Raw genomic sequence first — 15,647 nt, 5'->3', positions numbered from 1 at the left:
ATAATAAACTTTTACAAGGCAATAAAACTAAGAGCAAGTGATTGAAAAGTCAGGTTTACATTCTTCCAACTTCTTCTGTTGTGGGTAAACTTTAAGCTTTATTAAGTTTATATGAGCAACTCTCATATGACAGTTAAGATAAAAGACAATCTGTCTTTTATCTTTCAATCAAAAGATCTCCTTTGGTGTACTATAATCATCATTGTCTTATCGATTTTGTCCCACATGGTTCCTACATCCCACAATGATAAAAGTGAGTTGACTGGGACACATCCCTGCAGATGGATCCGTTGATATAAGTGACACTAAAAGGTGGATACCTACATGTCTATAGCAGGAAGGGAAAACCTCCTGAGATGCAGAGGCTTTGGTTGCAGAGAAGTCCATGGAAGGACTCCTCTTGAATTTAATACAATTTAGGTCAGAGCCTCAACAAGTAGTCAGAATTTTCACTACAAAGTAGATGGGAAAGATCGAAGTAGTAAACTTAATAATTCAAAGTCTTCTTCTCGTGACTTATATGAGGCTTTTACCTCCACTAACTCCCCATCCACAAATGGGGTATTTTCAGTCTTAACACTTATTGGGAATAGTCCAGTACTCTGCCCTTCCTAAAGCTGACCTCTTATCATGAAGCAAACTGTATCAATGAATGCACTAACAAATCCACAACATGGATACAGTTCTTGATCCTGGGTCCTCAGCCTGATTAATCTATCAGAGATGCAGACAGAATTGCAGAAATGAAAACAGGAAAGCACTACATGTTAATCTGAACAATTTATGATTGCAGAGCATCCAGGCACCCAAAAAAAGGAAATAAATTGTTCCTAAAAATTAAGTAAATCCATATAGAAGGAACTAGAAAGTAATGGGAAAAAAGGAAATAAATTATTCCTAAAAATTAAGTAAATCCATATAGAAGGAACTAGAAAGGAATGGAAGAATTCTGAAAATCAGAAGTAGAGACTGATGGAAGAAAATAAGTTTTAAATGAAAATATCTGCTGGACATATATATTTACAGTTACCATTTATGTAAAGAAATTTACACGTTAAAGGTTTTGGCATACCATGTCAGGTTTTCATGTCTTTATAATGTTGTTGGGTACCTGTGATAAACATTTTCTAAACTTCACAATCTAGGGTCTAGCTTTGATTCTTCGAGTAGAAAAACAATGACTGTTCTCATTGCTTTCAATGGGAATATATATAAATCAGTTCCAGAAGATATTTAAATTTTAAACTCAAGTCTACAGGGTCACAGAATTCCTGTTTTTTTCTCAGACCCAAGCTTTAGTCACCCAGTCATCTGACTGGGGAAACTGCAAAATGTTTTGTGTGGGTCAGTTACCTAAAAATTGCTATCTAATGCCATTTATGATGCCTTCTACCCAATTCCTGTATGTGTCTTCCAAAAGACACATACCTTCTGTAGAAAATATGACATTCACATGAGGCCACATAGGTATTTCAGATAACCTATGGTGTCTAAGGGGACCTTAACAATCTTCTCTTTAGACAACTTAAACCTAGCTTTCATATCTAATAATTTGTTTGTACAACAACATGGGTGACTTTCATTTTCTCTGTCAGCATAGTAAGTACCTGTTTAATTTTGAATGGTATAATCAGACCTTATGTCACAGAGGTATAGTAGGTACTATTAAGAGTGAAGAACAAAAGTGTTCATGTAGCAGACACCATATAATTTCTATACTTTAGAACAAATTACTCTTGAGGTCTGGAGCAAATCATAGATACAGCAGTTCCAGAGAATACATCCCAGATAGTGCACTGAGCATTACATCTTGACAGAAGCAGCATCACTGATTTTCAGGGACAGTAACCTTGATCAGCTTTTGGTGTTTTCAGTCTTGATAAATTAACAATTGTTAGTCTATTATTTGAATTTCCAAGAAAAGATCTTTACTTCCCCACCCCAGTCCCCCCAGTTTTGTTCTAAATGCCCAGAATGTGCATGAGGCTCTTGGTGCCATCACTTGACCATAAGTAAAAACCTATTGCAAAAGAGATTTTGAAACATTTCAACATACTGTACACTCTTCTGTTCTGCTAAGCCTGCCAAAAGGAAGGGATAATGATGATATCAGTCACATCCCAGGGGAAATAAATACAGTTTGTTTTAGACACCAAATGCCATGGCTCACAAACAGATGCTGACATCAGCCAACAGCAGTTCAAAAGGCATTTTCAGTTTGAGGAAGGAAGAGGGATCACCATAATGCAGCACAGCAGAATTTCTTTAGTAACACAAAGTATTAGAATCTACCTTTCACCTTGAACAAAAATCATCAATCATATTTTAAAGAAAGGATAGGAATAAATTAATGACAATTTTCCCATTCAAAAATCATATTCAGTGTGTACATTAAACTTCAGTTGTAGAAGGTCACATTAGAACAGTCGGAAACTACCAACAATGAACTTGGTTACAATATCTAATTCACTGTTACATAAAATGCATTTACGGTATAATAGCTAAGAAATGCATGTAATTTAAAGAGGCCTGCTACAGCAATCACGGAGACTGAACATATCGAGTATAGTAAGTCTCAATTCCATTGCATTTAGTGTAGTGCGCAAGAGCTTTTTCGGTCCAGTGAGAGCCCCCCTGGCTTAGCAAGAAAGTCAGACTGTCGCATTATTATATCAGGTTAAATCATTAATGACAATCAGAAGAAGTACTCCTTTTGATTTTCATTGGCTGTGTTTTGCATGCTGAGCTCACTTTTCAATGCAGATTCAGCGCTGTCTTCATTTTCAGATCCTTTTGCCTCATTTTTTGAGTGTATGCCTTTTTTTTTATAAATGCGTATGGCTATGGCCGTGATGCAAAGTAGGATGAATATGACAACTGCTATCACACCTACAAGAAGAAAGAGAAAGAAGTAATGAGAAAGGACAGGCAAATAATAACACGTAGGCCAGAGAACAGGACAAAGGAGGAATAACTACGTCACATAGTGGAAGGGCTTGAAGGGAAGCCTGAGAAATAACAAGCCATAGGTGTTTTCAAAACAGAAACAGCACTGTAGTATAAGCTTCATGGTGACTGTTGTGAATTTTTTACACTATTAATAATAATAATAATAATGTCCATAAAACATTATAATTGCTGAAATTTTTGAATAGAAAACCACTAGGGGTCTTGGAGTATTTTTGATAAAAGGGTTTCTTTTTCTCCTTCACTGTCAGACCCTAGATCTCTGCTGGTCTGGGAACGCAAGCCACTGTAGACAAGGAACAGTAAGGTGAGATACTTCTCACAGAGATAATAAGCATGACCTTACATACTGCCAGCCCGTCTCCTGTCTTCCTCATTCATCCTGTCATGATGGTCTTAGGACCTTAGGTTTATCAGTCAGAGGATGGACAGGAGAGGAATTTGAAGAGAAATGTAACAGAAAGGAAACGGATCATGTTTGTCAAAGAGGCAGAAAGTAGGACTAGGCTGTTGGGACAGAAAGAGCATTAAGCAATCTGGAAAAGAGTTGTAATGCATTGGCTCATCTGTACTACACAAAGGAACAATCTGTTGCACACCTTGGTCACCACTGCAAGAAAAATAAAAATACCCAGTCCTTTAGCACTGCAAATAAAAACAGAACATCAAAAATTCAGCGCATGTCATTTTTCCTGTTCTCTAATATAAGCAGCCATCCATCATTGCAGGAGTACAAAGGTTTTAAGACAGTATCTGCTTCTCTGAAATGAACTTTGCAATCTAAGTAAATCTTGTTCCTATTTAAATTAACTAGAAGAGACATTATTTTATGTCAATCACAGCAGGTGCTGTCTGTAAACTTGTTTTGTCTGTAGTAGCTGAACTGGTAACATTCTCAGTTATACTAATTTAAGGGTGCTTAATATTAAATATTTACTGAAAGTTGTACAGCTTGCTTTGTTTTGACTTTTAAACAAACATAGTTAAGCTGTAGAAAAACCGTGACTGCATATTCCCACATGTGTTTAATAACAACAAAATTGTAGGGTTATTATTGTCTTTAAAGGATTGTAATTCTTGTACCTTGAAGTTAAAAAATTACTTTGTTGTTAGCTAACTTAAAAATCCCCACCCACACTGTTACCTAGTACATAGTAATCTTTATGTACAGGTACTTATGTAAAAGAATATTAATCTTTTGAAACAGCAAAGCAAGTTTTGACAGAGCTAGACATGTAAAAAACTTGGAAAACATATTTTTGAATTCTGACCTTCCTGAATTCAATGGCAAAAATTCTCAGTTGGTTTGTATAAAATTATACAGACCTAAGTATCACTTAACAGGCAAGGAAGTTTCTAGGCTTAATAATATCTCATTTTAGTACCTTTGGTACTACACTTTTAAAGGTCACTGGTCATGCAGTGTGCTTTTGGCATTTACTCACCATAGCAGGTATCATTGTGTAAATGGAAGACACACAGGTAACTACTAACAATTTTAACATCAATGAGAAACCTAGACAGTTTTATTCTACTAAGTTCCACTGTTTCATTTATCTTCTGAGGCTTTAAAAGCCCTTAGAAAGCAAACCTTTCCAGAATTTAAAAGACAAAAGAGATGAGCTTTTCATCCCACTGCCCTCTTTCTGTCAAAGTACCTATGCAAACTGAAACTGATTATACTGCCAAAACATTATCTTCATGAGTGAAAACAAATTTTATTTCCTTACCACCTCTAGAAAGAAGAAATACTCCTAGAAATTCTCAGAGAGGACGATTGTCATAGGAAACAATACTATGCCTTGAAAGAAAATTTGAACTGACAGAGACATATGCTTGTTTCAATTCTGGTAAAAGGAGCTGAGTTTCTGCTGAGGGTCCCCAATCCCAAACTGTCCCTGTTAAGGCTCACTTGAGTACTCCTCATTTCTGCTAAAGAGACAGAGCTGCTAGGTTTCATATGAGGATCCATATGAGATGGATCCTTCACACAGGATTCATATGATATGTATCTTGCAGACAATCATCCAGAAAGACACACTATTGGAACCTGTATATCCTGATTATCAGTCCTCTACTTTAAGCACACACATCTGTCCAAAGCTTTGGAAAATGAAGAAGAGGTACTTCAAACCAATAGTAATTATTTTTATTATTATTACTGTAACATGCATTTTAATTTTTAACTTGTATATCAATGCAAGTGAAAGTCTTTCCAAGAGTACATTGCCTTCCAAATAGGAAACCAGGCTGAAATTTCATTAGGCTGTCAGAGGATTGATTCAAGCAGTGATAAACCTCATATTCTCAGGAAAAAGTTTTTGTTCAGATTTATTAAAGAAGATTTTAAACTTGATTGGGTGGCAAAAGGTAATTGTTTTGGCAAAGTCAAGAAGAAAAGGGTGGTTGTTTCTTAAATATATGCTATTTTCACAACAAATCCGAGTACTTTTTTAAGTCATAGACACCACTACTATGTAGATTGAAATTCCATCCTTACTACCTTGTTTTTCAGCAGAATTTTCCAATATATGTTATAAATTTATGTATTAAGAAAATATGAAAGCAATTGATTGCATTTTAAAACAATGCTTGATTTTTTCTGTCTACCAATTGTAGTGAACTCAAGTCTTTCTGCTAATTTCTTTATGTGTACAAAGCTAAACTGACTTCATTTCATCATTGACAGATTCATAGTTAGAAAAAAAGTTTCCTGTGGAGTTGTTACAGTCCCTATTACCTCCGATAATTGCAGAGTCACTTCTGATTGCATTAGCTAAGGGCTTTCCCTCATCTATTGGTCCCGAGTGATCTGCAGCAGAAGAAAAAAAAAGAAAACAACAGAAAAATAAAAGACCAGTTTTTTAAGAAATTCTCATACAGTTACAGCTTGTTGAAAATACAATACAGTGGCAGTAGTGTGGGTCAGTAAGCATGCGGAGAATGACAATGTAGATGACACTTTTCAGACATGAAAAGAAAAATGTAAACATTCAGGTGAATAGAGAAAGGCTAGAGAAAAGGAAGTAAGTACATATAAAAGAGAATTATTTACAAACTACTCCTGAGATGTTAACCCACATGGAAAAATAAAAAGTCAGTTGTGATTTATATCATGAGTACTCTACTTAAATTTTGCTTCAGAGATCAGAGTAAGTGATAACCATACGCTACCTGCAAATGAATGGGTTGTTTCACTTGATGTTGAGTCAGCTCCAGTTAAAGTACCACAGTTGGATTCAGTGAAACGCCCTTTTACAATGACAGGGGCTGAGCTGCTGTGGTGCAGTGCAGCCTTCAAAGGAGCAATGTGGTTGAACTGCACTGAAGAGAGACAGCCAATAAACCCCTGAGAGTTTGCCTTCATAGTCTCCTCATCTACATCGCTGTTTTCTGTTAATCAAAAGGAACAGAACACAATTAATCATAGTGCAAATGTACAAAATAAAGTGTCAGAAGAATAAATGAATAATTAACCTGGTTCCTCTGAGTATATTTGAGCAGCAACATATGTAGATTCACTGAATCCCTTTCTTGTCTGACTTTAATGAAAAGACAGTCAGAAATGTTCAAAGCCCCCTCCTTTTTTTTAACAGATGACAGTTGCTAATCTGCTGAGGGAACTGCTCTTAAATTACTTCAGCAAGTTCCAAAGCAAAAAGTTTCTATTGTAACTAAAGTATTTAAATTAAAATGCAGCACTTTTTCATTCTGCAAAAATGTAAGGACTTAAGGATGAATTCCAGAAAAATGCATTTTATTGGATTTCTTCTTATAAATAAGTACTTTTGGAACATATTCATTCCATAGATTGATATATCTGCTCCAGTCCAGCACCATCAAGCCTGTCAAAGCAAAAACTCTCTGAAGATCTAAGGTCCTGCAAATCCATTAAGATATTTCCTGTGAAATTTAAAAAAGTTAATAGTGTTCCAGTTTGCTATACATTTAAAACATGATACCAGTATTTGTGCTACAAAGGGGAAGGAAAAAAATAGAGATACCTCCTCACCTTGTTCTCTTGAGTTACCTTTCTGAATGATAGATAAATGCACACTACATGTTAAAACTCTCTGTTTATTCACCAGCTAATCCTCACTAATGCACCATTTTTGATGTGGAAAACAAACAATTTATTTACTCTGACAGTTCTAATTTAAGAAAAAACTCTGAAAGTACTGGTTATAAAAAGAGGACTTATAGGGGAAGTAAATTTGCAAATAAAATGGGAATTTAATCTAATTAATTTTCATTTCCAACTTATCCTGGGACCCACAAATGAACTTCTGATCTTTACAGTGGCTACCATAATAATTTTAAGTTTTACAATGCTCTCCTCAATAAAAATTAAGTTAATAGCAAAATGTTGGATGATGTGTTTTGGTAGAATGCTGCAAAATAGCAGAGCAGCATTTTCCTGAACTAATCTCTGCTTATTGCAATGACAATGTACTACTAGATAGATGGATGTCAGCCAAACGTCTGCTCACCTACAGTGATGGATTACGTAAAATGTTGGCTGTTTAACTGTCTCTGGTTTCTTTGCAGCTGTTTCCAATATTTGCCTCTATGCACTGAAGGTTCTGCTAGGACTGGATATCTTAAGAAAAAGATTAATACTGAAGTGGCAGGAAAACATTGTTCCAAACCCCCTGTGATAAAAGTGTATACTTCTAAATATGAGTAGGATTGAAAACCTCAAGAGGAGAATGGTTTCTATTATTTTTTAGTTCCTTTATGAATCATTTATTAAACAACGTATGTGTATAAAAATGAAAGGAAATATTTAAAACCCTTTTATTTCATTTGACTCCTGAACTAGAAAATACTGCTGGGATAAAGAAAAAAATTGTATTGGATCAGGCAGTCTTGATGATAAAAGTGAAAGGGCTTAGGGAAAACAACCATCATCCACGATAATGCTAAAGCAAAATTTAACTGACTAAAAATGACACTCAAAAACACTCACAAGTTGTTTCTTGGAGATTTTGTATTACAGTACGCTGCAGTTCTGCATCCTTAAGAATCTTGACAGCAATTCATTTGCTAAGTGTACCCAAGTTCACATGGACAAAATCACTCCACCTACATTGTCTTCTTACTAAAACAAGCAATAGAGAACCCTCAAAGAAAAACACAGTGAATTTCTTTCTTTGACTCTGCTTCAATGATTTGTCCTCTGTGAAGTAGTAAGCAGGAAGTCAGCAGACATACAGCTCCAATCAAAACATATTAAGACAAGAACTGTGACACTTTCTAATAGCTTTATATCTTATATGCATCACCCAAAACCACATACAGAACTTAAGATGAGGCTGCCCCAGCACAGAGCAGAGCAGGACAATCCCCTCCCTTGCCCAGCTGGCCATGCTGTGCCTGATGCCCCCCAGGACAGGGCTGGCCCTCCTGGCTGCCAGGGCACTGCTGACTCAGATTCAACTTGCCATTGACCAGGACCCCCAGGTCCCTTTCCATGGCACTGCTTTCCAGCATCTCATTCCCCAGTCTGCCCATACATCCAGGTACAGAATCTGGAACTTGGTTAAACTTCATACAGCTGGTAATTGCCCAGCCCTCTAATTTGTTCACGTCTCTCTCCAGGGCCTCTTTGCCTTCAAGGGAGTAATTTGTTCCTCTTTATTTAATTTCATGGTCAAACTTTCTGTACCTTGGAGCGCTATGTCCAGGTCATTTATGAAGCTGATGAAGAGCACAGGGCCAAGGATGGAGCCCTGTGGAACCCCACCAGTGACAGGTCCCCAGGCTGATGTCACCCCATTCCCTGTAACCCTTTGTGCCTGACCACTGAGCCAGCTGCTCACCCATCACATGATGTGTTTGTCCAGCTGTGGGCTGAGCACTTTGTCCAGAAGGAGCCTGAGAGAGACAGCTTCAAAAAATTTACTGAATAAGATCACATCAACTGGCTTCCCTTGATCAGCTGGGTGAGTTATGTTGTCATAAAAGGAAATCAGGTCTGATAAGCAGGACTTTCCTCTCATGGACCTGTACTGGCTTTGACTAATGACTGCATTGTCCTTCAGCTGTTTTTTTCAATGCGTTCCAGAATAATCTTCTCCCTAATTGTACCAGGCACTGAAGTGAGACTGACAGGCCTGTCACTTCCACGGCCAATCTTCTTACCCTTCCTGAAACCTGGGACAACATTAACCAGCTTCCAGTCAACTGGAACTGTCCAGATTCCATCATTCAAAAATCACTGAGCAAGGCATAGTGGTGACATCAGCGAGCTCTTTGAGTATACTCACTTGAATCTCATCAAGTCCCATAGACTTACAGGGATCCAGCTGGAGCAGCAGATTCTGCACAAGTTTTGTTTGAAGAAAAAGACTGAGATATGTTCAAATGCAGAAGAGCCCAGAAAAGTACTTGTCCAACTGAAGATAAGTCTTAAAAAACCCCAGAGCTTCCCTGTGTGGTTTTTCTGAACAACATTTTCAAGTACAAGAAATACATGTTTTCATATTTTGTTAGTTCCTTATGTTTAGACCTCTTCACTGCAACAAACACTCATTACTTTTTTCTTCTGCCTTCATGGAGTCTTCTTCAATCTCCAGATAGGACTTCACAGGAATCAGAACCTAAAGCAATCAGATTTCTAAAAGAAATAGCAACTCTCCTTTGAAAAGGGGAGAAACATATGTTTTCTTCAGGACAGATTCTGAGACAAATTGGGCTGAGTGCCTCACAGGTCATTGTAACTCCATGCTTCATACTGCTGTGTTATTGCAAAGCCATCAAATAACTGGAGAAAAATCTCACTTCTGAATTTTTACAACTGTATGGCTCTTTGGAAGAGACAATATTGGTCTTGGTCAAAAGATACTGCCATTTGCCTAAAAATGTGCATTTCTATAAATTTCATCAAATGCATTTTTAAGTAAATTGATACAAGCTTTGATATGATACTTCATAACAAAGATAAAATACGCTTTTATTCTGTACTGGTCATTGTGGTATTAAACTTGTGTGACTGCTATAAACTACTACACTTCAAAGTACTATTCATTCCTGATTCAGTTTTATCATCACATTGTAAAGTTTGGAAATATTTTTAACAATTTTCATTATATTTCAGCTATATTGTTTTTAATTTATGCTTAAATGATCATTCTCTTTTCCATTTTCTGTACATATCTACAAATGAGTTCTTTTCTGGACTGTCAGCTCTATATATAAAACCTACATTTCAACAGTATATATTTCTGTTTGTGTTATAGGTACTTAGATATTTTTCCAGTCAAAAAACAGATCAGCTACACTGAGATTCTCCTAATGATAACTAAAGAATAATTAAGATTTTTTTATGGTCCATAAACATGATTTTAAAATTTATTTATTACATATTAAGCTACATAGCATTTGGCAATTGTCCTCATAAAAGCAACTATCACTGTACGCATTTTATTATATATTTAAAATTATTCTTCCACCTTTTCCAGATAACACTCTCCTAATTGAAAATAACGACCACCTATTTGACACATAAAGAATTATGGCACTCATCCAAACAGTTGCATGCAACAGCTCAATGTCTAAACAGGGACTGGTAACAGGTGATGTCCCTTTGGGGCCATTGCTAGCACCATAACTGTTCAATATCTTTACTAATGACTCAAGGACTAGGATAAAGTGCATCTGAAGCAAGTCTGTCAATGACACTAAACTGAGTGGTTGAGTTGACACACTTGGGGGATGGAATGCACCCAGAGGTGCCTTGACAGGTTTGAGGACTGGGACCAGGTGAATCTCATGAAATTCAACAATGGCAAGTGCAATGTTCTGCACCTGGATCTGGCCAATCCCCACTATCAATGCAGGCTGGGGGGCAAATGGACTGAGAGGACCCCTTAGGAGAAAGACTTAGTGATGATAAGTAGCACATGAGACAGCAACGCTTGTGGTTCAGAAAGCAAATCTTATCCTGGGCTGTGCATGAAGATTTATGGTGAGGACACTGAGGGAGATTATTCTCATCCCTCCATTCCACTGTTGTGAAACCCCATCCAAGGCATTGTGTCCAGTTCTGGGGTTCCCAGCACAGGTCAGAGATCAGCCTGTTAGATCTGGCATAGAGGAGAGACACAGACATGGTCAGAAGGCTAGAATACTTCTCTTGTGAAGAAAGGCTGAGAAAATTGGGGCTGTTCAGCATGGAGAAGAGAAGGTTACAGAGAGACCTTACAGAAGAGACTTACTGCCTTCCACTCAGTGGCATGATGGACTATTTCTGATAATGTTTTTCTTCTCAGTAGAGATTATTTTGAAAAAATATGTTTTCTACTATTAGGACAGTAGCTCTGGATGTATTATGGTGGCAGAAACATTGATTTACCCAAGTTCTCATGCTATTTCCAAGGTACATGGGAAAAAACAGTAGATTTATATGGTGTATTTGTTTTGGAGCATGGGTCATAATTTCTGCTAAAAATTATGTTTATTAATAACAGACAGAATTGTTTCCAGTAACAGTGATAATTTGAGTGCCATATAAAGTGATAACAATTCAAGGCTTATAAACGTAAATATAATTTTTTTTTTCAGTAATCCATATTTTGATAAATTTTTTTGTCTACACTTCATCCAAGTCCACTTGTGGAAGGGTTAAAATCATCAGTCTACAATATGGTGGAAAGGTCAGTGCATCTTTAGTTAATAAATATCAAAAACTATACCCTTCTCTTTTCATAAAGTTGTTACAAAAACTGCTATTAAAGAATCTTTGCTTGACCTGGGAATGTAAAAACAGACACTTAAAATATGTAACATTTTTGCTGGTAAAATTGGCAGTTGGATTGAGTGCACCCTCAGCCAGTTTGCCAATTACCCTGAGCAGTCAGTGTTGGAGGGAAGAGCTGCAATCCAGAGGTACCTTGACAGGCTTGAATCTCTGTAAACCCCATGAAGTTCAACAGGGCCAAATGCAAGGTCCTGAAGTGGGCAATCCCAATCAGAAATACAGGCTGGGTGAAGAGTAGATTGAGAGCAGCTCTGAGGAGAGGGACTTGAGAGTAGTGGTGGACAAGAAGCGCAATGTGAGCCAGCAATATTTACTTGCAGCCCAGAAAGCCAGTTGTATCCTGGAACTGTTCAGGGACAGGTTGGATGTAGCTCTGAGAAACCTGGTCTGGTGGAAGGTGTCCCTGCCTATCCCAGGGGGGTTGGATAGAGGTGATCTTTAAGGTCCCTTCCAATCCAGTCCATTCCATGATTCTGATCTGCATCCAAAGCAGTGTGGGATAGCAGGGCCAGGGAGGGCATTCTGCCCCTCTACTCTGCTCTGGTGAGACCCACCTGGAACACTGCATCCAGCTCTGGGGTCCCAGCACAGGAAAGTCATGGTCATGCTGGAACAAGTCTAGAGGAGCAGCATGAGGATGATAAAAGTACTGGAGCAGCTCTCCTATAAAGAAATACTGACAGAGCTGGGGTTGTTCAGCCTGGAGGAGGATCCAAGGTGACTTTGTAGTAGCCTTCCAGTACCTAAAGAAGCCTACAAGAAATCTGAAGAGTGACATTTTACATGTGCATGTAGTAGTAGGACAGAGGTGAATGGCTTTAAACTGAACAACTGAAGATTTAAATAGGAGAGAGGAAGAAATTCTGTATTATGTGCGTGGGAGACACTGGAACAGATCGCCCAGGGAAGCAGTGTGTGTCCTCATCGGAAGTGGTCAAGGCCACTGGATGGGCCTTTGAATGACCTGGTCTGGAGGAAAGTATTCTGGCACACAGCAGGGTGTTGGAACTAGATGATCTTTAAGGTCCTTTTCAACGCAAACCATTCTCTGATTTGATTAAATTACTTCAGAGGAAATAGAAATAGCTTTTAAATTTGCATCAGCCCCAAAGCTTCCTCTATCATTGGGTTTTACCAGTGCAAAATGTATGAAAATAACAAGATCTTGAAAATTTTAGTCCAGGCTATTGCTATTTTCTTTTAAGAACATCAACAAAATCGTCATTGTAGATAGATAAATTTCATTGTGATCGTTATCACAGAGAAACAGACATATTTTGAAGAATCATCACTAGAAAAAGAATCTCCAACAAAGATTTTACACACATTACCATATTTTTAACTGTTTGCATAAAAATCTAATCACAGAAAGCTTTTCAAGTATGATACATGATTAATAGTATTATATGATCTATGTGTATGATTTCAACGTGATTTGTTTTTTTCTCCAGAATAAAAAACAAAGTGGTGATTCTTAATGCTTGATTGCAAAATGGGAAAGAGAGAAGTGTACAATTATTTTTAATGGAACCCACTTGATCATTTTTTTCAGGAAGCACTTACCTGTGATTATATCTATATTTCAACAAGACTGAAGTTGCTACCTTGATTGTGACTCTGTGTCTAAATAAATCCACAAAAACAAATGTCTTTCAATGACATTTGGGTTATTATTTTTCATGCCCCATGATGGCATTTTGATCCATGTTTTGGAAAACCCTGCAGTGTTTCACTTACCTAAAATCTTGCCAAGTGTGAGAGACTTGATTGCATTGAATTCTGTGCCTGAAGATAGAATAAACTTCATTCTTTCATTCTGGTTAACCTATAGAATGATAGAGTGAGGAACAAAGTAGAATAATGGAAGAGATAGTAGTCAATCTTTTCAAAAAAGCAGGTAAGATCAAGGTTAAAAATAAGAGGATCTGAGAGAAGCATTTGTTATTTACAGTGTAAAAACCCATCAGGAAGTAGATTATCAGCTTCCTCAGATCACTGATTATAACTGATATGTCTAAGCATCCCACTTAAAAAGCCTTTATTTATCTTATTGATTTGGCTGATTCCTTCTTTTTCACCTCTAAGATGAATAAAAATAGCAAACACTTAAGAATATGAAAAAGCCTCTTTTAATTTAAAAAAGGCACTTGTTATTTAGTTCACAAATATCAAATATTATATTGTAAAAACTCTGTCTTCCAGGGTACATCTAGAATGACTTCAAGCCAAGTACAAATGTAAACCCAAGCTCTAGCCTCAAAATACTAAATTGTAACATAGATATGTTTAAAATTTCCAATAAAAAATTAAAAAAACCCCTTTTCTGCATGTTAGCACCAACCGTTACCAAAATAAATATTTTGCCATATTTCCAGAAAAATAACAAATATATTCTCCTTAATAGCCACATTCCTTTAATGATGTAGAAGAGACCAAAGAAAATTTTACAAATAGACTCAAATTATTATCTGGGTTGTAATATACTTGTACTGTAGTTTAAGGTATAATTTAAATTAAAAAAAATGCAAGTGCATCAGGAGAGTGTTAACTTTGCTTTGCTTGCTTGAGATATTAAGGCACAGTTTTATTTGGGAGTAATAGCCTTGTTGCATATATTTACTTAATTTTGTTTGTCTACTGTTTTAAGATAACCCATTTTATTTCCCTCCAACTGAATTACCTCTACAAAGAGCATTTCCTCCTCTCTGTTAATCTTCACGTGTTGCAGTTGTCCATCAGCCATGCTTTTGAAACTGATGGTGAAGACATCAGGATCTTGATGGCTATCTAGCTTGTACCTAATCTGTAAACTTCCTGCAGGGATAAAGACAGCAAAAGGTGTAGCATACTACCTGCACAAGAGATCTACCATAGTGTAGATCATATGCTGCTTCAAAGGGGCACTTCAAAGGCCAAAAAATTGCTTGATTTGTTTAAGGAATTAGCCATGAGAAATGGATGTGAGAAATCAAATGCAACAGAACAAGAAATAGCAACGTTGGAATTAGGATATAGTGGCAAAAAGCGCCATAAGCTGTCCTAATTGTGATTAATGGGTTAAAATTTGGGCAGAAATTTTATAAGTACTTTTAAAATTCAGCTGAGAAAGACTCAGTCTGGTAGCTTTTATAATAATTGTGAGTTATCAAATATAACTCAGTAATTCAGAAGCACTGTTCTTGAATAATGTTTCCCCTGCCCAGATCTGTAAACCTCTGACCATTTGAAAATTAAGTAGAATGTAGTGTATTAAGTTCCAGCTCACTTTCTGTTCCTCATTGTTAACTCCCGTAATACCATCTGTACACACACAATCACACCAAGACTCAGAGGAGACCACAGAGGCAATGTAGTTTCCTTGCCAGAAATTCCTTGTCAGCTACAGATGGACCACAACTTTCCACTCATGCTCTAGAAAGGTCCATGTCAGACCCAGGCCAGTCATGAGCAAAACATGTTCCATCCAACATGACGGGGAGGAGTCTACAGCTGTTCTATGTCCAAATATGTGTCTGGGGAAGCACAGAACCTTTCTTGAGCACAGAACCACTGTGACTGCAAAGAGTCTTTGATAAACCCAAAGATTTAACTCAGTCTGTGGGGTTTTTTTAATTAAAATAAATTACCTATATGTAGAGGAGAGAATGGAAAAGACAGATCCAACTAATATTTGATTGTTCAGCTTAAATAGAAACATCAGTAATGTTGTGTGTATTTTTACAGGTATGTGTGTATGTATATATATATATATATGTATTTTCATAGGCATACAAGTAGCTTATGAAGTCAAAGAAATTACTTCTGATTAATTTGGGAAATGGATAATTTACTTTCAAAAGTAGTTTAATTCATTATTTATTTTGAGGATGGCAATTAATAGCCCTCGTGAGTAGAACACAGCTCAGATAAATTTTAATTT

At 36.9% G+C, this 15,647-nt stretch overlaps 1 protein-coding gene across 1 annotated transcript in view; it reads right to left on the bottom strand.

The window, feature by feature from the left end:
* Positions 1-882: 882 nt before the first annotated feature.
* The window catches only part of CNTNAP4 (contactin associated protein family member 4), a 204,814-nt gene continuing 190,049 nt past the window's right edge, over positions 883-15,647 (bottom strand). Inside the window, exons 20-24 of the mRNA XM_085042316.1 lie at positions 14,409-14,542; positions 13,466-13,553; positions 6,142-6,360; positions 5,708-5,779; positions 883-2,889 (exon numbers count right to left, since the gene is read on the bottom strand). Of these exons, the coding sequence (XP_084898442.1) occupies positions 2,696-2,889; positions 5,708-5,779; positions 6,142-6,360; positions 13,466-13,553; positions 14,409-14,542 (707 nt within the window). The 3' untranslated portion in view covers positions 883-2,695. The remainder of the gene's footprint in view (positions 2,890-5,707; positions 5,780-6,141; positions 6,361-13,465; positions 13,554-14,408; positions 14,543-15,647) is intronic.

Source organism: Lichenostomus cassidix, chromosome Z, assembly GCF_008360975.1.
Source record: "Lichenostomus cassidix isolate B80296 chromosome Z, HeHo_3.0, whole genome shotgun sequence".
Lineage (NCBI taxonomy): Eukaryota > Metazoa > Chordata > Aves > Passeriformes > Meliphagidae > Lichenostomus > Lichenostomus cassidix.
Note: the sequence above shows the minus strand (reverse complement) of the source record. Positions and strands in the feature narration are given on the sequence as shown.